The sequence below is a fragment of the Notamacropus eugenii genome, chromosome 1, assembly GCF_028372415.1.
Source record: "Notamacropus eugenii isolate mMacEug1 chromosome 1, mMacEug1.pri_v2, whole genome shotgun sequence".
Lineage (NCBI taxonomy): Eukaryota > Metazoa > Chordata > Mammalia > Diprotodontia > Macropodidae > Notamacropus > Notamacropus eugenii.
The window spans coordinates 500338522-500364608 of record NC_092872.1 but is presented as its reverse complement, the minus strand read 5'-3'; the positions used below and the strand labels follow the sequence as shown (position 1 = coordinate 500364608).

Here is a 26087-nt window from a genome sequence, read left to right as displayed (position 1 = left end):
AAAAAGAAAACTTCTAGGAATATTGTAGTCAAATTCCAGAGTTCCCAGGTGAAGGAAAAAATATTTCAAGCAGCCAGAAAGAAATAATTTGAGCATTGTGGAAACACAATCAGGATAACACAAGGTTTAGCAGCTTTTACACTAAGGGACTGAAGGGCTTGGAATATGATATTTCAGAGGTCAAAGGAGATAGGATTAAAATTAAGAATCACCTTCCTAGCAAAACTGAATATAACACTTCAGGGGAAAATGGAGCTTCAGTGAAATAGAGGACTTCCAAGTATTCTGGTTGAAAAGACCAGAGCTGAATAGAAAATTTGACTTTCAAATACAAGGATCAAGAGAAGCATGAAAAGGTAAACAGAGAAGAGAAGCCATAAGGAATTTATTAAATTTGAACTGTTTACATTCCTATATGCAAAAATGATATTTGTAATTCATGAAATGTTTCTCAGTATTAGGATAGTTGGAGGGAATACACACACACACACACACACACACATATATATACATATGTGTGTATATGTATATGTATGTGTATATATCTATATCTATCTATCTATTTGTCTATATGGAGAGAGAGAGGGACAGAGACAGAGGGCACATGGTGAGCTGAACATGAAGGGATGATATCTACAAAAGAAAATTCAGTGTTGAGAGGAATGTACTAGGAGCAAGGAAAAGAGAGAAGTAGAGTGTAGTAAATCATCTCACGTAAAAGAACTTTTACAATGGAGGGAAAGAAGGGGGAGATGGGAAGGAATATATGAGTCTTCCTTTCATTGAATTTGGTTTCAGGAGGGAATAACATACACACTGAATTGGGTATGGAAGTTTATCTTATCCTACAGGAAAACAGGGAAGAATGGGACAAGAGAGGGAGGATAATAGAAAGGATGGCAGATTGGGGGAAGGGATAACTGGAAGTAAACAGTTTGGTAGAGGGATGGGTCAAAGGAAAGAATAGAATAAATAGAAGGTGGGACAGGATAGAGGGAAATATAGTTAGTCTTTCACAACATGACTGTTATGGAAGTGTTTTGCATGACAACACATGTATAACCTATATTGAATTGCTTGCCTTCTCAGAAAGGGTGATTGAGGAAGGGGGATGGGAGAGAATGTGGAACTCAAAGCTTTAAAAGTGGAGTGTTAAAAATTGTTTTTACATGTAACTAGGAAATAAGATATATAGGCAATGGGATATAAAAATCTATCTTTCCCTATAGGGAAATAGAAGGGGAGGGAATAAGGAAGAGGGAGATAGGAGGGTGGATTAGAGGAAAGGATAATCAAAATACATGCTGGTCTGAGGTGGGGGGAGGGGGGAGATGAGGAGAAAATATGAAATTCAAAATTATGTGGAAATGAATGTTGAAAACTGAAAATTAATAAATTAAAAAATAAAATGATATTGCTGTTACTGTTAAAAAGAAAAAAAAAAGAAAAATCATTAAATATCATGTATCAGGCCCAGTGCTAAGAACTGGGCACATAAACAGAAAATCAAATCCCTGCCCTCAACTAGCTAATATACTTTTAAAAAAGATTTTTTCTTGTTTTATCATGAAATTATATCTTCTCTTTGACATGTTTCTCCCATAGCTGGGCACCCAATATGTGGCTGGCAAATATTTGTTGATGATTCACAAATTTATGTACTTGTTCTAAAGGGTAGCAAGTCCTTTTTCCTATCTGAGTCTCAGTTTCCCCTTTTGTTGAATTAGATTGGCAGTTCTCAAACTTTTTGGTCTCAGGAATCCTTTCTACTCTTAATAATTATTAAGAACTCCAAAGAACTTTTTTTTTTAATGTAGGACATTTCTATCTATATTTATCACATTATTATAACTAATAAATGGTCAACATATTCATTTATTAATTTAAAACCCACAATAAACCTATTGCATCTTAACAAAAATAACATACTTTTATAAAAATCTCTGTGTTTTCCAACCCTCCCCCCAATATAGTGAGAAGTGGCATTGCTTTACATATTTCTTCATCTAATGTCTAACTAAATAGAAGTTGGATTCTCACATCTGCCTATGCATTCAGTCAGTTTCAATATGTTGTTTTGGTAAAAGTATATGAAGAAAATCTGGCCTCACATAGATATGTAAACAGAAAATGGAAGAAAATTTTAAAAGGCAATTAATATAGTATTATAGGAAAAATAGTTTTTACCCCAGGGAATCTCAGATTAGATACTGAGAACTGCTGGAGTAGGTGGTGTCTGAAGTCCTGTTCAGAACTGATAGCCTGTGATTATGAAGGGACCAGAGCCATTCACTCCTTTGAAGGCTGTGATAGAGTCTTCGTGAAATGAGTGGGAAGGTCTTAAAGTGGGTTGGTTTTGGAGTCATTAGATAGGAACCAAAGATTCAGCAGGGTATAGACTACTCATCTCACCTCTCTGGCTAGATGGCCCCCTTTTCACACTCACCTATAACCAAATTCTGGTTCCAAGGTCCCACTTACCCCATGAAGCTTCATATAGAGCCCACAGGCATTACACACAGGTTCCCCTTCTGCATTTCTCCTCCACAGGGTGGTGTTGGTTGTGTGGCAATTAGTGCAGCAAAGTCCAGCCCGGCGAGTTGAGGACTAAACAGGGGAAAGAAAGATAGAGAGGGTGAGCTTGATAATAGCAAGAGGGGTTTCTTTGCTCATTGGACTTCAGTGCCCCATGACTTTCCCCTAGGAGAAGAAAACGTTGGAAAGGGGTCAGGGGAGAGATAAGGGACCGATGAAAGGCATAGCCTGTGTCTGAGATCACCCTCATCCCCAGAGCCCTTTTATTAAAGCTGATAAACCTGGCCAGATTCCTAATGCCTCTCTGCCTGAGAATGAATTGGCTCTGGCTGTCACATTCATATTTCATAATGGAGAGAAGAGGGATGGGGAGGGCCCTTAAGTGCCTGGAACTGACTGGAACCAGAGACATTCAAACGAGTGTTAGGGTCCAAACCCCACTCCCTTTCCAAAGGTTTCTCTGTTGATTTCCTAGCAAATGTAGAAGTGGAGAACCAGGCCAGAATTTGGGCTGTATTTTCTAGCAAAAAGATTTTGAGACACTGGAGTGGATGACCAAGAAAGGTGTGTAGGGGTATGTGTGTGTGTGTGTGTGTGTGTGTGTGTGTGTGTGTGTGTGTGTGTGTGTGTGTGTGTGTGTGTGTGTAAAATCTCCTTCTCTGGGGTGGGTGGGGGGATCAAGAGGGAAGACTTAAGACTTGACAGGCTCCTTTGAGGATGGGCTCAGCAGGAAGCCTCCATTCTAGCCCAGTGACCTGGTGATGTGGCCTGATTATAGGTGGGGTGGTCTTTAGAACTGATCAGACCTCTCTTCCATGACCAGACCACCTGACATGGTATTAGATACATAGTATCAGTGTAGTTCAGTTCATTCTTGGGAAAAATTTCCACACTTTACCCTCCCCCCACCTTAGAAATGTTAAAATAATAAGAAAACTAACAATAATAAGAGCTAATCTTAATATTTTAGTTTTAAGGTTTGCAAAGCATTTTACATATATTCTTGTATTTGATTCTCACATTTCTATGAAATAGGTGCTATATTATTTTCATTTTATAGATAAGTCTGAGGCTGAGAAAGTGACTTGCCCAGAGTCATACAACTAGTAAGTAACTGAGTCAGAACTCAAACCCAGGCATTCTTGAACTTATGCCACAAATAACTTAGGAGTGATATCAAAAGACAAATGAAAGATTCAAGAATTTGAGATTCTCTCCCCTCTCCACTGTTTCTCCAAGCTTATTTCAGGGTGCATATCCTTTGGGAAGTTTTTCCTGGGTTCTACTTCCTGCTATACCCCTCTACTCAGTGATATTGGGTGAGTCACTCCCTGGGCCTCAGTTTTCTGACAAGGGTGAGACTAGATGATCTTTAAAAGTTCTCTCAACTCTGACTCTGATTCTAATAAGAACAACATAATTCTGCTTGGTCTATCCTGCAGTGAATTTCTTCTTAGTAGATACTTCCCCTCCCCTTATTTCTGCATTGATGGGGCTGCCAGCTCTTTCTCTAGCCTTCACCTGTCAACTCCAGCACTTGGGGTGTTTCCTATTAATGCCTGGGGACCAAAGGCATCTGAGCAATGTTAATGGGAGCCTGGAATGAGTGTCCGTGTATCTCTGAGTCACATTGCGGAGTGTGAGCTATCTTTTCACTTAGGTGTTGGAGTGATATTCTTCAGTCCCTACCAAAAAAATCCATAAAATCCTAAAACCCATCCCAGAATGCCTCCTTCTCTTGGGCTCCCCAGGCATATCCCAGTGACTGGACGAGAAATGAGGCATACTTATAAGAATTCCATCCCTGTTTACTTTTCCAGACTGACGCCACATCATCCCAGCCCCCAGGGCCAAATGATAAATGAACTGAAGGGGAAGGAAATAGGAAGGCCAGGAGCCTGGTAAAGATGAGAGTACTTTGAAAAGGCAGATAGAAGGTCCCATTCTAGCTAACTATACCTAGGTCAGTTTTATATCTGAGAAAAAAAAAAACAAGAAAAAGGGAGTGAGGAAGGGTTTTAATTCCTTTGAGATTTGGGTTTAGATTTGAAAGAAGGAAGGTGGAACATATCTACGTTCCTTAGAAGAGGATTTTAATTTCATTTCTTATATAATAACCAAAACCAAAACAATATGCAGTAATATGCCAAGGAGAGAACACTGGGCAGAGAATCAGAAGTGAGGTCCATTCTCTGTTCTGTCAATTTCTGTTTCTGAATTTCAGCTTTCTGTAAAATAAGATGGTTGGACCGAATGATGCTTTAGGAGGCCCCTTCTAATTTCTACTGGACAGTAGGCCTTTAGTTCTAATATCATCCCATTTCAATAGTTCTTTTTACTTTACAAAGCACTTTCAGTTTATGTTAGTAGAATATAAACTCTCTGAGGGCAGAGATGGTGTCTTTTTTATTTGAAGAGCTCTAGAACGGAGCTAATCTTGCATGTGGTCTGTACCTAGGATTTCATACATGGCATGTAGGAAATTCTTAGAGAGGAAACTTCCTCTGACAATGCTGATCAACTCAGGCTTTGCAACTTCTAATTTTTGTAGACTTGGCCTTGGAGACACTGAGAGCTTCAGAGACATGCTCAGGGTTACACAATTAGTCCAAGAAAGGATCAGAACTCAGGTCTTACTCACTGAAGCCTGCTCTCTAACCACCACTCCATGCTACCATGTGTACATTAGTACACATTTATTGAAATAAATTAAATGTGCACTTATCCTCTATCTTAACAACAGCCTTGTGAAGCAGGTGGGTGTTACATGCTCTCAGCAGTCACTGAAGTAAATTAAGCAATGCAACAAACATTTATTAAATTATGTGCAAGATACTGAGCTTCTTGTCAGAGACACAAGGACAAAAAAGAAAAAGATTCCTGACTTCCAGGAGATTACATGCTACTGGAGAAAGGGGAGTACAATATATGCCCAAGTTCATAAAAAGCATGTACAAAGTTGTGCAAAGTAATTTCAAGAGGAAGAGAACAGGTATTAACGTCATCAGCAGAGGGCAGAGTGCCGCAGGAGTGCCCCCATTTTACGGATAAGGAATAAAGTAACTTTCTAGTGACAAAATAGAGCTAGAACTAGAAACCAGATCTCCTAAATCCTGGTTCAGGGATATTTCCATTCGAGTGTGTTATAACAGCTATTAAAAAAGCCCCCACAAATAAACAACACTCAGAAGGTAGGTGTGTGTGTGTGTGTGTGTGTGTGTGTGAGAGAGAGAGAGAGAGAGAGAGACAGACAGAGAGAGAGAGAGAGAGAGAGAGAGAGAGAGAGAGAGAGAGAGAGAGAGAGAGAGCTGAGGAATATGTTGCTAAATATGTTTTAGATCCAAGAATAGCCACCCCAAAGAGTCAGCTGGGTGGTGCAGTGGATGGAATGTTAGACCTGGAATTGGTAAAAGGAGTTCAAACCCAGCCTCAGACAGTTACTAATTGTGTGATCCTGGACAAGACACTTAACCTCTGTTTGCCTCAGTTTCCTCAGCTGTAAATGGAGATAATCATAGCACCTATCTCCCAGGATTGTTGTTAGGTTCAAATGAGATAGCATTGGTAACAAGTGCTTAGCACAGTACCTGGCAACATAGAAGGCACGATAAATACTTTTTTCCTTCCCTTTCCCCACAAAGATGGTAAATTAATAAATGTAATCATCCTGCCTCTCTTTCATAGCATTTTACATTTTTCATCTCTTTCTTCACCTCTACCTTACCCCTCTATGAGAGATAAGGAAGGTATTATTGTCTCCGTTTGACTGATGAGGAAACTGAGGTATAGAGAAGTGGAGCAGAGAAGTGGAATATTCTGCCCAAAAGGCTAAGTTCACACTGGAATACAACTCCAACTCCAACCCAATTCCCATTCCACTATACCTATAAAATGAGCATAGTGATATGCACTGCTAGCTTATCTCACAGCATTGTTGTGAGGATACTGAAACAAATATGAATGTGTTTTTCTATTATATTATGCTCCCAGTTAGAGGAAATTTTTTTAGAAAAAAGAGAAACGATACTGTGTTGCTCTAAAGTACATAGTGTATCATTTCTTGAGATACAATGAACATTACCAAGTACAAATTTAAAAAAAATAACAAGTTAGAATCCAAAATGAGTCTGTTTTATACAATACCGAAGTGTATGAATCACTAGACTGGATATTTGAAAGAATTCTTCGTTTCTTGGTTCTTTTTATTTGAAAAAGTAATGAATTTCTGATGGCAATCCTCTTAGTTATAAAGTTTGAGGGAGAAATGTTCTTTCCACTTTGAGTTCGATGAAAATGTGGGAGTCTCATTTGTCATGTAACCTGAATTTGCAGAGTCTGAAGAAATTCAGGAGGTATCATCACCCTTGGACTAAAAGGCCTAGTTCCAACCTATTTTTGTTTTCTCTGCTGGGATTCATCATCCTGAGGGAGGCAGGAACTACTGCCAAGGCTACAATTTTGCTCACTGAAGGACAAATAGCATAATATGTTATTTTGAATTTACCAGCAGCTTTCTCCAAAGGCAGGGCCTCTGGGCCAACTTCCCCTCCTTTGGAGCCCCTCTTTCACACAATGACCTTGTCTAAGAAGCTGTTGCCTTCAATATTGTACTCAAGTGTTTATTTTTTTAAAAAATGTAGCTAGCAATCAGATAGTGTCCCTCCCCTGCCCCTCCTCCAGCACCATGTATAACTGATAAACCACTAAAATCCCATTAAAGCTTAGCATGTGCAGTACTAGAGACAGCCTTCCGTGATACTGCCTTGAGAAGCAATGGGTCTATGCATCAGAAAATAACCGTATGTAGCTGTTTGTGGCAGTGTTCGGTGAGGAGATTCTAAATTTGAGGGCTCTCACATCACAGCCCTGGTGAAGGAAGGGACCTTGGTTAGGAATGACTTCACACAGCATGTCTCTCTAATGCAATTGTTGTAGAAGGGTGTCCTCTTCATCCCTAGGATCTGAGGCTTTGGGATAAGGGACCCTGGGAGTAAAACTCCAGCAAGACCAGCTGTAAGGGGAGTTGGGATATCTACTTCTCAGATCTCTCCTCTGGAAGTCCCTTCTTTGTTGGGGGAAATATCATAATCATGAACAAGTGATAAAGTAGGAGCCTTTGGAGGGAGGGACTATATATTATAGCATTTCTTTCGAACCCCAGTGCCTAGGATAGGACAGTGCACATTGCACATTGCAAAGTAATCTATGAACCCAACATAGTAATGTGACTCAATTCCACAAACATGGAATTACTTTCTAAACGTCTGTGTATCTACCACCTCATCTGAAGCTCATAACAATTCTGTGAGGTACACAGGGCAGGTCTTATTCCCATTTTATGGGTGAGGAAACGGAAGCTCAGAGAGGTAAAGGAATCTACCAAAACCCTTAAAGATAAAAGAAGAGCCAGGACTCAAATACAAGTCCAGAGCCCTCTTTTCCGTATCATCTACATGGTGAATGTCTAGGTTTCATGAACAGGTCAGAACTTTATATAAAACTTATTGTCATTGATTTTCTACAGGCAGTTGCCTTAGGGAAGGACTTCATCTGTTCATTCATTCATTCATTCATTCATTCATTCAGCAGCTGGTGGAGCAATGGATAGAGAACTGGACCCAGAGCCAGGAAGACCAGAATTTGAATTAGCCTCAGATACTTACTAGATGTATGACCCTGGGCAAGTTACTTAACCCTTGTTTACTTCATTTTCCTCAACTATAAAATAGGGATAATACTAATGCCTAGGTTTGTTATTAGGATAATAATAGCACATAGGGTTGCTATGAGGATTGAAGGAGATAATATTTGCAAAAAGTACCAGCACAGTGCTTGACATATTTGTTTCTGTTCAGTGGTTTCAGTCACGCTGGACTCTTTGTGACCCCCATTTGGGGGTTTACTTGGCAAAGATATTGGAGCAGTTAGCTATTTCCTTCTCCAGCTCATTTTACAGATAAGAAAACTGAGGCATACAAGGTTAAGTGACTTGTCCAGGGTCACCCAGTTAGTAAGTCTCTGAGGTCAGATTTAAATTTAGGTCTTCTTGACTCCAGACCCTGTGCTCACTCTATCCACCATATCACTAACTGTTATATAAATACCGATTTTCTCTCTCTCTCTCTCTCTCTTCCCTTCACCCCCCCCCCCAACTTTCTTATTCATTTGACAAATATAAATGTAGTACTCACTCTGTGCAAGGCATCAGATCTCAGTGATAGGATACTGCTGGAAGTTTTTAAGTAGAAGTGTTTATAAGGTCTGGGTGATAGAAGTATGGTTGTGTCTATACAGGTAAGATGAGGTAGAGAATTGAAATAATCATCCATATAATTAAGAGAAAGCTTAACTGAGGGAAAAAAGGATTTAAGCTGTTTATTTGTTGGGAGGTAGAAGCTGGGCTAGGGGTGGAGTTGTTGGATTAGTGGGATAAAGCTAAATTAACCAGGTTGGTTGTCATGGGATCATGACATTTGGGGGATTGAAGGGATGTTAAAAATCCTCTTGTCCAACTCCTTAATTTTATGGATGTGGAAACTGAGACTTAATATAATTTAGATTGTTACAAAATTCCTAAGATAATGAGTGATTCAAGCCTCTACAGCTGAAGTTAAGGGATCTTTCACAATGGAGGAAGAAGCAGCAGAGAGAATCAGGAGACATTTTCTGATGTCTAGTATTAGCCCAATTTGAGTTAGGATGGAGGCCTGTTTGAATAACAAACTAACAGACTTTTGCCATGGACATTGTGGTTTAGGGACTGGGGATGTTCCCTACCTCTCTGGATAAATACCTGTAACTGGGCAATTATATGTAATAGGATACTGCTATAATGCTGGCTTTCCCTGACTTCCTGTGATTACTTAAGCACAAGTGTATTACTGGAGAAAGGAGAGGCTGCGGGGCTTTCCGTTCACTTAGCTGAGGCAAAACCATAACTAGGGTGTGGCCATGGGGACTTTGCCTACTGACACTAAAATTTAGAGTGCTCATAACATACATCTAAAAACACCTGACCTTAAGATCTAACAAAAACAAGCCATTACAAAAAGGAAGCTGCCAGATATATCAATCAGTGAGCATTTAATTCCTCTTCCAATTCAAGTGAATGCATCTGAATTACTTCCTGTATTCCTTTCATCACAAAAGATGGTTTTAGGTCATGTCTGGTGCTATGGAGTACTGCTTACCTCCAGTGCCAGAAATGCCCAAGGAAAATGACCACAGGTGTCTCCTAAACTGGGCTTCAATGGCCTGAAAGGGTCATAAGCTGCAGTCCCAGTGTCTTCTACATCCTCTACTTTACTAGCATTAGTGAGGGTGGTCCTCTATTCTTACCATATTGCTCAGCAAGTAGCACCATAAAAAGAAATATCAGCTTGTATCATGGCTATTTCAACAGTTATAGTATTATAAAGTTTGCCAAGTGTTTTACAAATATAATCATATTTGATCCTTACAATAATACTGGGATGTAGGTGCTATTATTATCTCCATTTTACATATGAGGACACCGAGGCAGAGAGAGGTTAAGAGATTTGCCTTGGGTTACATGGTTAGTAAGAGTCTAAGCTTGGATTTGAACTCAGGTCTTCCTGTCTCCAGGCCCAGTGTTCTCTATCATGCCACCAGTTGCCTCATGAATGAATGAACAAATGAAGTCTTTCTCCAGGGAAATGATCTTGGGGAATAGAAGAAAAAATGGTTTGTGTTTCCAGAATGGTGAACATGCCCCCTATGAGTCAGTGGGACAGGTCTTGGGGGACTATGACTTTTGATTGTTTTTATTTTGACAACATTTGCAAAGACAGTAGAGAAGCCAACAGAACCTCAATGATAAGCAATGGCAGAAATGAGGCTCTTCAACTTGGAGGGTGAGGAACTTATTCATCATTAACAAATATGGCGAGGATAGTCAGAATATTGCAGAGAAATGGGGCTCATTTCCCTCCGCAAAGTGATAGTTTGATTCCAGGAACACATCTGAAGACATCCTTGTTAGGTGAGGAGATCAGTTCCTCAGTCTGGGGGCTTTCACTGCAGAACCCCAGCGAAGCAGCCCTGGTCAATGATGATCTTCTCCTTCAGACTGGCACCTCTCTATGGCACTTACGTGTTTTGTAGTTATATTGTAGCTATCTGTACCAGAGCCTACTACTGGAATATGAGCTTCATAAGACCAGGGACCCTGTCTTATTTAAACTTTGTCTCTCCTCCAATAATTAGCACAGGGCTTTGCATACAACAAATGATGAATGAACGTCTGATGGGGGGCATAAAAAACTATACACGTATGTATGCATGAATGAATGAGTGAATGAATGAGTAAGGTGTTCACACCAGGAGGGTTGCCTTTGGAACTGATGTTGGGGTTGGCAGGCTAGAGAAATTGAGGACTGGAAGACTCCAATAACTGCATGAGGCAGGATAATTATTGTTGATATCTTCAGTGCTTAGAACAGTGCCTGGCACATAGTAGGCACTTAATAAATGCTAATTGATTGATTGATAGACATCATCACCAGCGATGTGATCTAGTTTTTTTCTTGGCTTTAACTTGTCAATGTGGTTGGGATGTATCCAGCTCAGTGATATGAAGTTCCAAACTAGGCCTAAAAGTTTAGAGATATTAAAAAGAAAACTGTGGATGTCAAGAAGAAGCCTCTTAGCCTGCAATGCCATCTCTAGTAATATTCTCTGGATGCTTTGAGCATAACTTTGAGAAGATATTCCTTATCTGAACCAAAAGTTTCTATCCTCATATACAGGTTTGAGTGATTTTCTTCACCCGGAGATACACTGAGGTGTGTTTGAGCTTAAAAATGTAACTACAACAGGAACATTACCCTTTACTATTTCCCCTGCCTCCACTTACCCCTCTACTTGTTTGAGAGATTCTGAGACATGAATCATGGTGCTTGACTAGGAAATACTAATTTTGATTAATGGTCTTTCTGTTTGCCTCTTTAATTGTGGAATTTTAAGTTCTAGTATTGAGGATCATCTCACTAACTCCCTAATTGGAAAATATTGCATATTAAATGCAGTTTGTGGCTTCTGAGCCACGAAAGTCTAGGACCTAAAGTGACAGCCTTGTAAGAGTGGAGATGAAAAATCAAGTTGGACTCCTGCTGCTCCACAACAGGTCAGAGGTGAGACCCCAGGGTCTTAGAAAGGAAGACTGGGAAGATACTGAGTGAGAAGGAAGAAAGAAACATGAAGCTACCATGGTGTGGAGGAGGGGGACTCCCTTTCCTTGTCCTCTTGAAGTCTGGCATAGAATGGGATGAGAAAGAGGAGGAAAAGAAGCAGGATTCTTTTGCCATCCACAGAAAAGGAAGCTAGTAATTATCAGGCTACACTATACTGTATTGTACTCAATCCCTAAGTTCCTGGGCTCAATCATGAATAAAATAAACATTTCTTCACATTATTACATAGTGCAAAACAGAAAATCATTCTACTTTAAAAGTCATCCCTACCTCCTTTGCTTCTAAATAATACCAAAGCTTTCCTCCATATTATTAAATAATAACTATTGGGTTTTTTCTTTTTGCTGGTCAGAAGTGTTAGATAGAATCTCTGCATCTAGCTCAGGATCTTTAAAAGTAGGTTATCAGTGGAAATTTTTGTTTACTGAGCAAGATGACAAATGACCCCATCAGTTGTATCTATTCTTCCAAAAGTAGTTGGTAAATTGTGGTGGTGAATGCCTATAATGCCTGCTACTGGGTAGCCTTGAGGCTAATGAATCATCTGAATTCAGAGTTCTGAGCTAAAGTAGGGCCAAAGTTGATTGAGTTGTCACACTAACTGTGGCACAAATATAGTGAGTCCCCTGGAGCAGAGTCCCTATACTTCCTCCCTCCAAAAGTGGTACTATAGAAAATTCAAATACTTTGGCAGTCATGATACCTAGGTGTTAGGGGTTGTTTTTTTGTCTGTGTGCATGTGTGAGTTACTGTGTGATATGGGCATGTTAATTATCCTCTCTGAACTTCAGCTTTCTCCCGAAGCTAAGAAGGTTAGACAACTTGACCTCTTTCAGCTCTGATATCTTATAATGATATGACTACTTCTCTAATGGTTTTTCCATCTCTAAGATCCTTATTCTCAAAATAAAATTTTTTAAAAAAGCTTTTCTGCAGGACAATGACCTTTTCCCCCCACCAATGAAAAGACTTTACTGAGGGATTTCAGTAGACTTAGATGAGTAATAGTTGATACCTATATATCTGTACACACATATATGTGTGTACATATGTGTGTGTATTACAAAGCCCTTTATCTAAATTATCTCCTTTTAGGTAGGCATTACCTAATGGTATCCCCATAACAGGGGAAAATGAAGCTCATAGAAATGAAGAAACTAGCCTTTCAATTGTTAGAAGAAGAAAGTCCAGGCTGAGTCGGGAACCTTCAGCCTTGAGGTCACATGTGGCCCTTTAGGTCAAGTTTGGCCCTTTGACAGAATCCAAACTAGAAGTTTGAGGAGCTAGAGGACTACATGTAGCCTCCAGGCCACGGGTTCCCTACCCCTGGCCTAGGTCTTTTTGACTCTAAACCTAGCTAGCTGTTCTCTATATCAAACCATCCCCAACCTCCCGGTCAGATTCCTCTATTCCCTGATATTATTTTAATGGGAAAGTCTATAGAATTTCAGAATAAACTCTGGGTTTGGTTTTCAAAAATCAGTTACTGGGTCAAATTGGTTGCCAGATTCAGTCAAATGGCTAATCTGGGAACTCTATAGATATGAATGTTTCATCTGAGAGCATTTAGGATGTACCTAAATTTGACTGTCTGAGCCCCATCTAGGGTTTCCCTATTTCTAGTCCTATCCTAAATCTTCTTGCCTTACTCTTGACCTAGAACATCACACTTATTTATTTTTCTTCAGGGTGATAAGGAGTAAAAATACCGCTTAGGTGGGTTGCTCAATAGGCTAAATTTTGAACCTGATGCTACTATAGCCTTGGTGTTCAATAAAACTGCATCAAAGTATTACTAGCTTAGTGATCATGGGTAAGCCTTAGTTTCCTCATCTGAAAAGTGCGAATAATAACACCTTTAGTACCCTCTTCATAGGATTTTGTGAGACTTGATTATAAGATGACTGCAATGTGCATAAAAAAACTTTAAAGGTCTATGTAGGGAGAGTATCCCTAAAGGATTGTGACATTTAAGTGGCAGAGTGGATGGAGTGCTGGACCCAGAATCAGGAGGACTTGAGTTCAAATTCAGCTTTGGATGCTTCCTACCTGTGTGACTCTGACCAAATCACTTAACCTCTCTCTGCCTCAGTTTCCTTAACTGTAAAATGGAGATAATAATTCCCATTTCCTAGGGTTGTTGTAAGAATAAAATGAGTTAATATTTGTAAAGACTTTATAGTACAGTGCCTGGCAGAGAGTAGCACTTGGCAAATGCTTATTCCCTTCCCTAAGTGAAGTTTTAAGCTATTAAAGCTGAAAACAAGTAAGATTTTTGGGACACCCCATATAAATGTCAGTTATTATTACTAAAGCAAAATGAAAAATACAAGAAATAACAAAACATAAAAAGGCCTGGAACTAACTGAATTTTTACCATTGAATTATTTTCAAACAAAGTCAGCTGGTGAATAGATGATAATTCAAAACAGATTTTTTTTTAATCAAACCAAATTTGGTTTAATCATATTCTCCTATAGAGTGTTCCAAAAGTCTCACAGCGTAGCTTTAAACTCTTAAAGCTTAAGTTTTAATGTTCAATATTAAATTGTTAATGCACTAAGACTCTGGAGACACTCTATATTAGTACATTAAGACACCAAAGATCTGTAATTTAGTCAGTGTGAGTATTCCCTCCACCAACAGAGGTTCCAATGCTTCTACAATTTAGAAGGTATAATTGAATTTTCTTTAAGTGTTCCTGCAACCAATTACTGAGTATTGCTGAAGTACCATTATCACTAATGATCACTAAGTATTAGTAAATTGTCATTAATACCACTATCACCACCACCATACTAATAGTCAAGTAATGAACATTGGAGGTGCTATCATCACTAAAAGTTTAGTTTAACAATATTAACAAATAGTTAAAACATTACTTCATTCAGCTCATGGTTCAGCTTCTGACACTATAAACGTTGACACCATGCCTCAGTTTCCTTCTCACCTTGGAATTTCCCTTTGTCCTTCTGGCCTTCTCACCCTGAAATACCCCCACCTCTCTTCCCCTTAGTGAGGAGGCCTCCATTTTGGGGAGGGGCCAGATCTACTTTCCATCAGACCTCTCCTGAATCTGCTTCAGAGCACCATACCTCCAGGGTATCACCCCACTCCTGATGTTCAGTCTTCCTACGTTAGAGTTAGGTTCCTTTAGGGCCTGTCCCAGCTTTTTCCTTGTATTTATACTCCAGCATTTAACACAATGCCTGAAACACACTCAATACTTACTAACTAGTCAGCAAGTACGTACTAATACTAGAAGGACCAGGCTCATGAACTTACACAAACATTTTTATTATAATCTTACTCTGAAATAAACATTTTATCTTATCTCTATTTTCTTTGCCTTATGGATTTAAAACAAAATGCACTGGATAAATTGATATAGCTTGGTCCTTTTCAAGGCATTCTTAAATTCCTTCTTGTTTAAGTGCCTATACTGTGCCCAAAACAAAAACAACAAACAACAAACCAGGTCTTATCCTCAAGAAGCTCACAGTCTAATGGGAGTGAAAACAGTGCGCAAAAAGAAGATATATACAGGATAAATTGGAGATAAACAACAGAGGGAAGACACTAGCATCAAGAGGATCTAGGACCTAGATCAAGGGGATCAGGGAAAGCTTCTTATAGAATTTGCTAATTTAGCTGGGACTTGAAGGAAAGCAGGGAAACTAGGGGACAAAGAAGAGGACGGAGAGAATTCCAGACCTAGGAGACAGTCAATGCAAATGCCAGGAATCTGGAGAGGGAGTGTCTTGTTTGAGAAATCGCAAGGAGACCAATGTCACTGGATCACAGAGTGTGGGGGAAAAGGGAAGGGAAGAGGGGTACAATGTGCAAGAAAACTGGAAAGGTAGGAGGGGACCAAGTTCAGAAAGCCTTTGAATCCCAAAATGAGGATTTTGTTTTTGATAATGGAGCTGGTAGAGAGTCATTGGGGTGTGTGTGGGGGGGGAAGGGGGAGGTGGAGGGGAGGGGGAGAAGGACAGGGAGAGGGAGTCAGATTTGCCCTTTAGGAAGTCGATTAGTAGCTTTACAAAGTACTTTACATATATTTTCTCTATTGATCCTCATGACAGAGACAAAGACCAAGATAAATATTTTTAAGTTGAATATTAATTTTTATACTTCCCCCTCCATATATGCTGTTATGTAAAATACGTAAATATAAATATATTCAACTCTTGGTGTATAGGAGCAAGCATTAAACCTGGTTATTTGATCTTAGCTGAGGACTTGAGTACATTGGACTCAGTACCTTGTAAGGAAAAATGAACACAAACTTGATTGAATTGTGGAAATGTCTAAAATGTTTTCTAAAGATGAAGTAGATATAAGCCTACTCCCAAACCCAAAAGCCAACTCACAAACTGCCATAAAAAGAGGATCTAGTCCCAAGTCCTACACAAGAGAAACTACTTTAGACTCAGCCCAGCCCAATTCCAAAGGTAACCATATCTTAGATTGTGGAAAACTCAAAAAGTCAAACAGCTTCCTTATTCTCTGAAGCCAGTGGTCTCTGATCAATGTCAACCAACTAGGAGTTTAGGACAATTCCTGTTTTCTCTCTCCAAATCTCTTAGGCTCGCCACACTCTCAGGAGGGGCTAAATATTTCAAAAACAAATGGAAACCCCAGATAGAAACTAAATGTAAATAATCCATTCCAAATTAAGAAAAGAAAATTCAGCCACTTGCCCTGGGGCTTCTGTTTATGGGCACATACTCCTAGAAAAAGACAGTGATTAGGGGGGAAAAGCCGAGATCCAATACCATTAAAATGACTAATTTCTAAAGAATTTAGAAAGGCACCTCATTTAGGCTTTTTTTTTTTTTTTTGGAGCCTTCCAGTAGCTTTAACTCTGCAGGAAGTTCTAGAGAATTTCTTAGTTTGGCTGGAACATTTTAATTTTGTTTCTGGGAATATTTCCCTTCTTTCTTGGGAAGAATAATTTTACATTTTTATACAAGGTCCTAAGAAGGAGCCTTTTGGCAGGTGTGAGTCAAACTGAGAAATGCTCCTTGGGGAACTTTAGCTGTTGTATACTCAGAGAGTGTAAAGCTTGTCACCACGTGTCAAGAACTCCCAATTTTATTTTTTACTTTAGCACCACACTAATTAGTTTCTTAGCTGCAGAGAAGAAGGATGTTAATATCTTAATTAGAACATCAAATACGGTTTCTAACTAATTCTGGGGATATAGTATTTCTGGAGTCTACACTTTTTACTGGTATGGACAGCCCCAGGTTGTTCATCCTCTTTGCTCAGTGATCACAGAGATTTGCTTTCGGAGGAAGCCTATACTGGAGTGTTTAGAATCCCTCACCAAGTCACAATCCAGCTGGGAACCTCCTCCCAGAGCTTTATGAATTTTGTGTGAATATACTTCCTAACAGGACTGATTCTTATTCTGCCAAAATCCAGAAAGATCAACTTCATACAGGTAGGAAAATGTCTTTTTAAAATAGTGTATAATTTTTTCCTTCCAAAAAGGAAAGTAGGCAAATCTTTAATCAGCCAAACCGAGAAATTCTCTAAAAGCTGTGAATTCCCCAGTGGCTGGGGCAGACTCGAAGGTCCTGGCAGCTGTGGGCATCCTGCCTCAAGCACAGCCTTGCTCTAAAAGCCCTGGACTACACTCCCCGAAAACAATCCCACTGGTTATTCTATCCTGAAATGGTCAACTCCAAAGTACAAGTTGTCAAATAAAAGGGGAAAAACCCTGACCCCTCTTAATTAGGCTTTAGTCTGAAAGCCGTGGAGAAGGGAGAGAGATGAGGGAGGAAGCACTGATGGGTTAAGTCTCATGATCATTTGCCCTAAATTGAGGGAGAAAGAGTCAAGCAAAAGTTCCGTATTTTATTCCTGAGCTCGGTAATACGCAAGCACTGAGCCCTCTGCCTGAGCAGAAACCAACCTCTGGACAGCAGAAAGGGGAGTCAGAGGAACTGCGCTCAAATCTCGCCTCTGGTGCTTATTCTCTGTGTGACCTGGGGCAAGTTACTTAACATCTTTAGGCCTCAGTTTCCTCATCTGTAAAATGAGGGAGTTGGAAGACTAGATGGCCTCTTTGGTCTCATCCAACTCTGTTATGGTCCCCTTCGCTTGAACATAGCCCCCTGCCCAGCTGCTTCACCAATGGGGCTGGGGGTGGGGTAGGGGAAGAGCTACTCTAACAAACTGCGCAGTCCACCTGCCCCCTCCCAAGAGGCCCACCCTAGCTCGTCAGTTCTGCTTGTGGTGGTGTTGGACAGAAAGCTCACCGAGCTGACCTCGCTTTGCAGATGAAGCACCTCTCCTGTGCCCTCCTCCCCCCAACCCTCCTCCACCTCTTCTATGCCTCTCCCTGGAGGCCTCTGCTTCCCATTCAAGGTTCAGGGTCTCCAACTCCGAACAAACCCCGGAGTGAATTTCCCAGTTACTTCAAGGACATAGAAAAATGCTGCTTTTGTTAGCCTCAGTCGTTCAGTCCCCTCCGCTCCTAGCCCCAGGGTGGAGACCTCGTCTCCCTCTCTGGCCGCCAACACCCCGACGTGTCCGCCTGTCCAAGCTCTGACTTACCAGCCTCTTCTGGGGCTTGATGAGCGGTCGGTTGATGCCATTCATTTTGTGGTAGAGGCCACAGGCGTTGCAGAGGTAGTGGCCTGTGCCGTCTCTCCTCCACAGCGGCGTGGACATAGCCCCACAATTAACGCACTCGCGACCCTCACCCGGGAACTCTTCCAGGAATTCTGAAACTGAGCCAAGACGAAAGGGTTTCAGGATTCGTCTGCGGAGACGGGGGAACCCTGCACAAGCAGAGCCGGGGAGGCTCTGCCCTCCACATCAGAGTACTAAGGGCTAGAAAAGACTTCTGAGACCATCTAGTCCAAACTCATTACTTTGCAGATGGGGAAACCGAGGGCAGAGAGGTAAAGTGACTCATCTAAGATTACTCAGTAATACAGAGCCAAGATTCAATATCAAATCCATCTTCCGATTTAAAAAAATCCATTGTTCTTTCCTCTCCCTCAATGTCTCCCCTACGTCTAAATCCCCGATCCCCAGAGACAAAAGACTGACCTAATTGGCAAGCTTTTGAATTTGTTATTTTTTGCAGGGGGGCGGAGGGGGGTGGGAAGAGGACGAGGCGGTTGTAGGTAGGGAAGAGTATAGGGGATGATAGGTTTTGGTGTTTCTCATTGGAAACGAAGTAAGAAAAGTTGAATGTCTTGTGTTAACAACTGTCCCAAACTCGAATTCTAAGGGCTCGAAAGCTTCGACTTTTATAAAACTTGGTTCCAGGTTTGAGATTTCACGTTTAAACACAAGAAAAGGGAAGTTCGACATAGAATTCAATGCTGTCATGCCCACCTTCTTCATGGTGGAATCCCAAACCAATTTCTCAAAGTACAGAATTCCGAGATGGAACGAACTGAGAGACCACGTAGTCCAAGGACCTCATTTTACAATCTCGGAAAGTTTAGACCTCAGGAAGGTCAAGTGACTTGTCCAAGGTCTTACCATTACGTTTTGGTTATCCAGGGTTTGGCAGTGAGTATCAGAATGAGGAGTCGAAAAGTGAACTCCCAGAAACCCGGGTCCTGGGTTGTCTCTAATGTCCTGATAAGTATCTCCCCTATCCGCTTTCTTTGCTCTCAGAGCCGCTTAGTGAAGGAATGTCTACAGCAGCGAAGAACCAGTGGGACCGATATCTTTCCTTGCTTTTTACTGGGCTAGTCTTTTCTTCCCCAGTTGACACTGCTAAGCATCCTTGCCCTCTAGGTCGAGTTCTTAGGAAATCCAGAAAGCTCCCGGGAAGCCACCAGGCCACAGGGTTGGCGGGGATCTGGGGAGTGGAAGTTCGAACCTATCTGCTAACCAAAGCAGCCAGGTCTCCTTGTTTTCGTTTCTACTTAACCTTCCCGGGCCTCGAGCTAAGAAGTTTGATTTTATTCCATACGCACACGCATGCTCTCCCTCCGGTCTACCTTTCTGTCCTTCCTCACTCTACCCTCCTTGCTCCCCCCACCCCCAGCTTGGGGTGTTAATGTTGCGGTTTCTGCCTTCTTTGCTCCCAAGGCCAGAGCCCTGGTAGTCTAAGGCCAGCCCTTGGCCTCCACGCGTCCCACGGGCCGGCTGGGCTTTGAGGCCCGCACGGCGCACAAACTAGCCCACTGGCCGGGTTGTCTAAACAGGGCTCAGAAGCGATGTTATTGTAAGGCGATTAAAGGCGGGGCTGGGTGAGTGGGGTGGGTGTGGGAGGGGCTGGGGGCCGACTCGGGGGCTTCCCTGATTTCCATCAAACCTTTGGGGGCTTTGACTGGTGGCGACGCGCAGGCTGGGCCAAGACGGATGGAATGTGTGTGGGGGCCGCGGGCGCTAGGGCTGTTGGGGGGTGGTGGTTGTGAGCCGGGGGGAGGTGACGCAGGATCAATCACACCTCGGGTCGGCCTGCCACCGACAGACAGAGGAGCCGCGCCAGGGCGGGGGGGGGAGATGGAGGCGGCACTGGACCCGGGACCAGAGACCCTAGACCTAGGAGCAGGACAGAGCTGAGAATAGCAGGCCTGGGGGGTTAGCCCGCTCCATTTTGTCCTCTTGCTAGTAGCAGCTACAGGCCACAAGCATAAATTCTTGGAACTGGGTTACTTCCTTTTGAGAATCCAAACTCTCAGTTTCCCTTGTGTCATCCAGCTCTGAAGCATCTCCCTAATCCCGCCAGTAAATGTCACCCAAGGAAGGTAATGGATAAACCCCAAGAAACTCAAACTTGCTGATGACCTAATCATTCAGGAGCACAGTATGCTGTAGTTCTCAAATCTGGCCATTTTGGCTACTTACTACATATATGACCTTGAGTAAGTCACTTCCCTGCCTCTGCATCTGTGTCTCTGTTTCTCTGTATGTACAATGAACGGTTTTGACTAAGATACCTTAGGTCCCTTCTTCCTTTTTTCCCAGCTCTAACAATAAATGTTCTAACCTTGCTTATAATTCTGTCATTCTATGTTCCTAAGCCCATTCCAGCACTTGACATTTTATATTCTAAGTTCTCTTCTACCTCTAGGCCTTATTGCTGTGTAAAGAAAGCAGCACACATCCAAAGGTTAAAGAAGGAGTCTAGAAGTAGGCTAGTTCCTGACTGATATTCCCCCACATAAATGGAATTTGGAATGTCCCAGGCCAATAGCTTCCTTTCCCCTGTTGCTGACTGAGAGCCTTTTCCAGTTCTTGGGCAGTTCATTCCTCAATGAGAGGCATTGGGAATCTGTGATGGAAAGTAATGAAATAAATAGGTGAGTCATTATGGAATGCCACACTCAACTGGGGAAGCCAGTGCTGGTTAGTGAGTGTGGGGCCAAGAATGGCTCAGCTCTTCAGCTTCTGAAGCCAAAATTTCTCCACTATCATGCTCCTTTACCTCCAAACTCCCCTTTCCTTCTACGCCAGGGTGATCTTCAGAGTAGCCCACACAGCACAAACCAGAAGGGGAACCGCAAAGCATACTGGCTTGCAGGCAATCACTGTCTATTTGGATGATACTTTGGGGCTTGGAAGTGGGTTGGTGTATCTTAATTATTCATTGAATTGAGATATATAGAGCTGGTCTATGGCAGAGAGGGGACAGAATATTTTCTCAGCTTAGGTTTGGAGACCTGCAATTGTAGGGGAGGTGGAGTGGAGGAGGGGTAGAGAACGCAGAGGCCTCACACCCTCTTCTCTGGGTGACTTTGTTCTCCGAAGAGATAAGCTCCCCGGAGCCCAGGCATGAAGTTGATGGGGGGGGGGGGGGGGGGGGGAGGGGAGAGTGGCCGGGAAGGAGATAACTCTGCAGAGGGTTTGAAGTGCTTTTCAAAACAAAACATAAAGTTTGGAGGGGGTGGAATTAGGGATTTCATATAGGAAAGGGCTGAAAGAGACCGGACAGTAGAGGGAGGGGGTGGAGAAAAAGGAGAGATGGGAGAGGACTGACAGGACAGTTGTAAATATAGAGGAGGGGAAAGGGAAAGGAGAGCTACATGCAAGAACACATGTAGCAGAGAGGGAGGGAGAGAGTAAATATTAAGCATGAAGAAGAAAAAAGGAGAGGAAGGAAAGGATGTGAAAAAGACAGAGGAAGAGAGAACAGGGAGAGGATTGAAAAGGAGAGGAGAGGAGAGAGAGAGGGAGGAGGAAAAACAGAGGGGAGAGGAGAATGAGGAACTTTGGTGATTATGGAAAGGGTCTTGGGCACTACAGGGAAAGAAGCAGCAGCTTAGTCCTGGATAGGGCTACCTAGCAAAAGGGTGTGTGTGTGTGTGTGTGTGTGTGTTGTGTGTGTGTGTGTGTGTGTGTGTGTGTGTGTGTGTGTGTGTGAAGAGGGGTGGCTACAATGGCCCTCAACCCAAGTGACTTTTATTGACCACTGCCTGATTGAGTTTCACTATCTCCTTGGAAGGGAGACAAGGCAACTTGGGAATTGTTTGGAAGAAGCTGAATTAGGAGACCAAAAGTCTGTTCAGATACAAACTAATTCACCTCAATAAATTACTTAAATGTTAAAAGTCCTGTGACTCCTTTGGCTTAAACACTGGGTCTTCAGCTCGGTGAATAAGGGTCACTAAACCCAGGTGAGGGCAAAGAAAAAAATCCTGGAGAGGTTGACTTCAGTTGCTTGGAGTTTACACAGTTTCAAAAGAGCTTTCCTTCACTGAGCTAGAGCAGAGCTCCACCTAAACTAAAAACCTCTTTCCCAATCCTCGGACTCATGAGAGGGTGTGGATTGACCTGTAGGTTATGCCTGGCATAACTATAAAGGGTGCTCAGAATAATTATGAAGAAATTCATCCCCAAATTCCTCTTATTAATGGAAAGGGAGATTTTAGGGGAAAAGTTTTTACTATTTTTTTGCACGAGATTTTTTTTTTTTAAATTGGGGTGAGAGTGTTTCAATTGATCTAAATAACCAAATAATGAATCTCTTAATTTAACAACTCCACACTTTCTTTGTATCGGAAAGGCTAACAGTTCAGAATCTGTGCTGTCCTTTCAGAAACCTCTGAGATTTCGGGATTAGAGTAGGGTAGAAAGGGTAAAGTGCCAGTCCCTGAAAGAAATGATCCTTATCCTAAGCCCCCTTCTCTTGTGAAGAGCAAAGATTCAAGGAAAGCCTCCTATCTCAGACACAGGGACCTAATCTCCTAAAGACTGGGGGGTGAAGGGTAGGGATGGGAACTCCTTGACTAATTGTGAGCTTCTGAACCTGACCTCAGGCAGTAAGACATTTCAGAAAAGGGGGGCAGTGACCAGGACTTGCTTCTTGGGAAAAATAAAAATATAATATGCTTCAAAATAAGGATTAAGAAGTTTTTCCCTTCTACCCTCTCAACTACTTCACACCTCCTCACTCCAGCCCAGGAGCAATAGGGAGGAGTTCTGGTTGGGTCTCCAAGATGTAGTGGGAACCTCGAAGAATGACTAGGAGTACAGAGTCCAGACACAGGAAAAAAAAATGGTGAGGGGTACCGACTGGCTGAAAGAGAAAAGAACTCACCAAAGGTGGACCTTCGACCTGGAAGGCCAGCTTGACGACTCTGTAGGCTGTGTAGAACGGTGCTTTCGAAGTGACCTGCGGTCCAGGAGGGGGGCATGTCGGGGCTTACATAGGCTGGGTAGGCGTTGGAATAGGATCCACTGACTGAGCGCACCAACGGGTTAGTGTATTGCTCCCTGGTGCCACTGCCCAGGATCAGGGGGCTCTGGTAGGTCCCATCCCGTCCCCCGCCACTGCCCCCAGGAGGGCTGTGAGAGTAGGAGAAACCAGACGGCGGGTGGGGGCTGCCGGGGTTAAAGGCCGAGGCTTCACCGCTTGCCTGAGCCCAACTTGGGTGACTGCCCAGCGGATGGCTCTGGTGTGCAGCCTCACAACCTGCCAGGTAGGGCATCGTGGGTAGCATGGAGGGCACCCGAGTTGTGGGCACATATACGGGGGAACTGGCCGCTGGCGAGTGTAGGAAGCTACTGGAGTCGTGGGCATAGGGAGCCTGGCCGGGGTTCGAAGCAAGGGCCAAACTTTGGTACATCTCTAAGTAGGCCTTGTAGTTCCTGGTCCAGAAAGGAGAGGCTGGAGGTGTGATTAAAACTGGAAGCTCAGCGGGAGGGGCACAGCAGGAACCAGGTGCCCAGACCAAAGGAACAAAGCGTTAGTATTCGGTTCTATTTTCCCCCAGTGTCTGATTTGGGTGCTTTTCTCTCCCTTATCTGTGTGGCTATCTGGGTCGACTTAGGGGATTGGTATCCAGATGTTGCCAGGAAAGGACGTTACCTGGAGGGAGATGAGAAAGAGAAACAAGACCATCAGCTCAGAATTTTTCTCTGCACCCCCAAATCACTCTTCTCCCCCAAACGCTCCCCCAGCTTTCAGGATTACACCTGCCCTGTGCGTTTGAGTCGTCTCCCTGTTTCCTTTCTCAGCCTCTGGTAGATTCATTCTGCTTTATCCCGGAGAAGCCCCAACCAGATCTGGAACACCAGTGGAAAATTCACTTCCCATTTAGCTCGGCTGGTTCGATATATCATCCCCTCCGCTCTTCCCAGAGTCTTGAGGCAATACACCCGGCTCTCTCGAAACGTGGAATAGGCTCAGAGTCTGGAGGACTGAAAGGCCTGGCTGAAGACAGCTCTCCACGCATGTAATTTTCAATACTCCTTCATCTCTTACCCCACTCCTTATTACCTAGGAACTCCATTCCCCCCCAAAAAGCAAGAGTCACTGATCGGGTGATTATTATAACCCGGGTACTACGTTTTCGGACTCGCTTCTAATTAAAACCCGACAAAGATCTCAAGCCAAAGAAATTATTTTCAGCACTTTTTTTTTTTCTTCCGGAGGAGGGGAACCGAGAAGTAATGACTAGAGACAGAATCAACTTTAGAGAGCTATTTCACCTCCACGCATCTACCCGCACCCAGGCTGCAGGGGATCTGGTTCCCTCCAGAGAAGAAAAGTAGAGCTAAGATCTTCCTAGGTTGGGGACTCCGAAGTGGACTAGACTGGTGAAAAATTGAACCACTAAACCATCACTAATATTAGAAACCCTCTGCACTGAGCGGACTCCAGGAAGCTAAATTTCTAGGATTAGGACACGAAGGAGAATAAGGGAACAACCGGCAGAGGAGAGTGTCCTCCACTCTTCGGGAGAGGAGAAGGGAGGGGGAAGAGAAGACAGCGAGGGGGAGGGTAGTCTTTGGGTTCACCCATTAATTCCTCAGCTTGTCGCAGCACAGCATTTGAGGACTCGGGAGGTGAAGGGAGTCGCTGGTTCTCCTTAGCGCGCCCAAGGAGCAGCTGGGCCCCCGGGGCTAAGTGTAGGCCCGCGGGAAGTGCTTAGATTGGCACCATCAAGGCCTAACGGGATGACAAAGTCTTGCCTTGAAATAGACCAGCAGGGCCAGCTGTGGCTCAGAGACCCCTGCAGCGGCCTGAAGGGCCCCGGGCTCCGGCAGGGAGAGGGAGGCGGGAACCCGGCTGGGGTGGGAGGGGGGCTCAAGGAGAGTTGTTTCCACCGGGAACCCGCATTCACACGGGCGCAGGGCGGCCCATATACCAGATAAGGCCGGGCAGATAAAAGGTGGGCAGAGACATCATACTCACTGTGGCGTGGAGGGGAGGGGGCAGCGGCCGAAGCGGACGAGCAACTGGGAGCCAGAGGCTGCGCCGCAGGGAATCCCGCCGAGGGCCGGGCCGGCCCCAGCCCCTCCCCTCCCCTCCCCTCGAACCCACCCCCTGTCGCTAAGCTTCTCCAAAGGTCAGCGCCCGCCCCGCCCGACTCGGCCCGCCCCATCTCCCGGCGCCCTCCTGGGGGGCTCCAGGCAGCACTGAGCCCCCAGCCCGGGTCAGCGCCCGGGCTCTGGCCCGAGGGACCACGTGACCCTGCACGGCTTTCTCTGGGAATCTGGCTTCAGGCTGGAGGGAAGCAGGAGAAATCCCAGGCTCCTTTGGCCGGGGCCTGAATAGTGTGGTGGGCAAAGCTCTCATTTTTCAGCACCGGGTCCTCTGGCCCAGTCTCCCGATGTTGGAACAGAGGGCAACTAAGAGATGAATTCGTTGATTATCTAAATTCAAACCAGAGGTCTGTCCCTCTGGATCTTGTCTGTCTCCGAGCCCCGCACGCAGCCCACCCAGTGGGCCAAGTAGTGGCTCTGAAAGCCAAAGCGGGATCTCGAACCCCTCGGCCTGTCTGATCTGGAAGCCAGCCGAAGCCTGGAGGGGCGGCTGGAACGTGAGGGTGAGTCCAAGTCCGATATTTGTTACCCCCAACAAAACACGCACACACTCGGAAACTTGAGGACACCTGGCGCAAGGAAGTTGGA

At 43.5% G+C, this 26087-nt stretch overlaps 1 protein-coding gene across 3 annotated transcripts in view; it reads right to left on the bottom strand.

Annotated features, from left to right (window-relative positions):
- GATA5 (GATA binding protein 5) overlaps positions 1 to 25653 on the bottom strand; it is a 30251-nt gene extending 4598 nt beyond the window's left edge. For 2 of the 3 annotated variants that reach the window (XM_072633347.1, XM_072633349.1), the window contains exons 1-4: positions 25369 to 25653; positions 23269 to 24039; positions 18315 to 18490; positions 2482 to 2607 (exon numbers count right to left, since the gene is read on the bottom strand). In XM_072633347.1, coding sequence (XP_072489448.1) covers positions 2482 to 2607; positions 18315 to 18490; positions 23269 to 23797 — 831 coding nt within the window. In that variant the 5' untranslated portion in view covers positions 23798 to 24039; positions 25369 to 25653. Of the gene's footprint in view, positions 1 to 2481; positions 2608 to 18314; positions 18491 to 23268; positions 24040 to 24971; positions 25203 to 25368 lie in introns of those variants that run through there. The other variant, XM_072633348.1, reaches the window with a different exon arrangement.
- Positions 25654 to 26087: the final 434 nt, after the last annotated feature.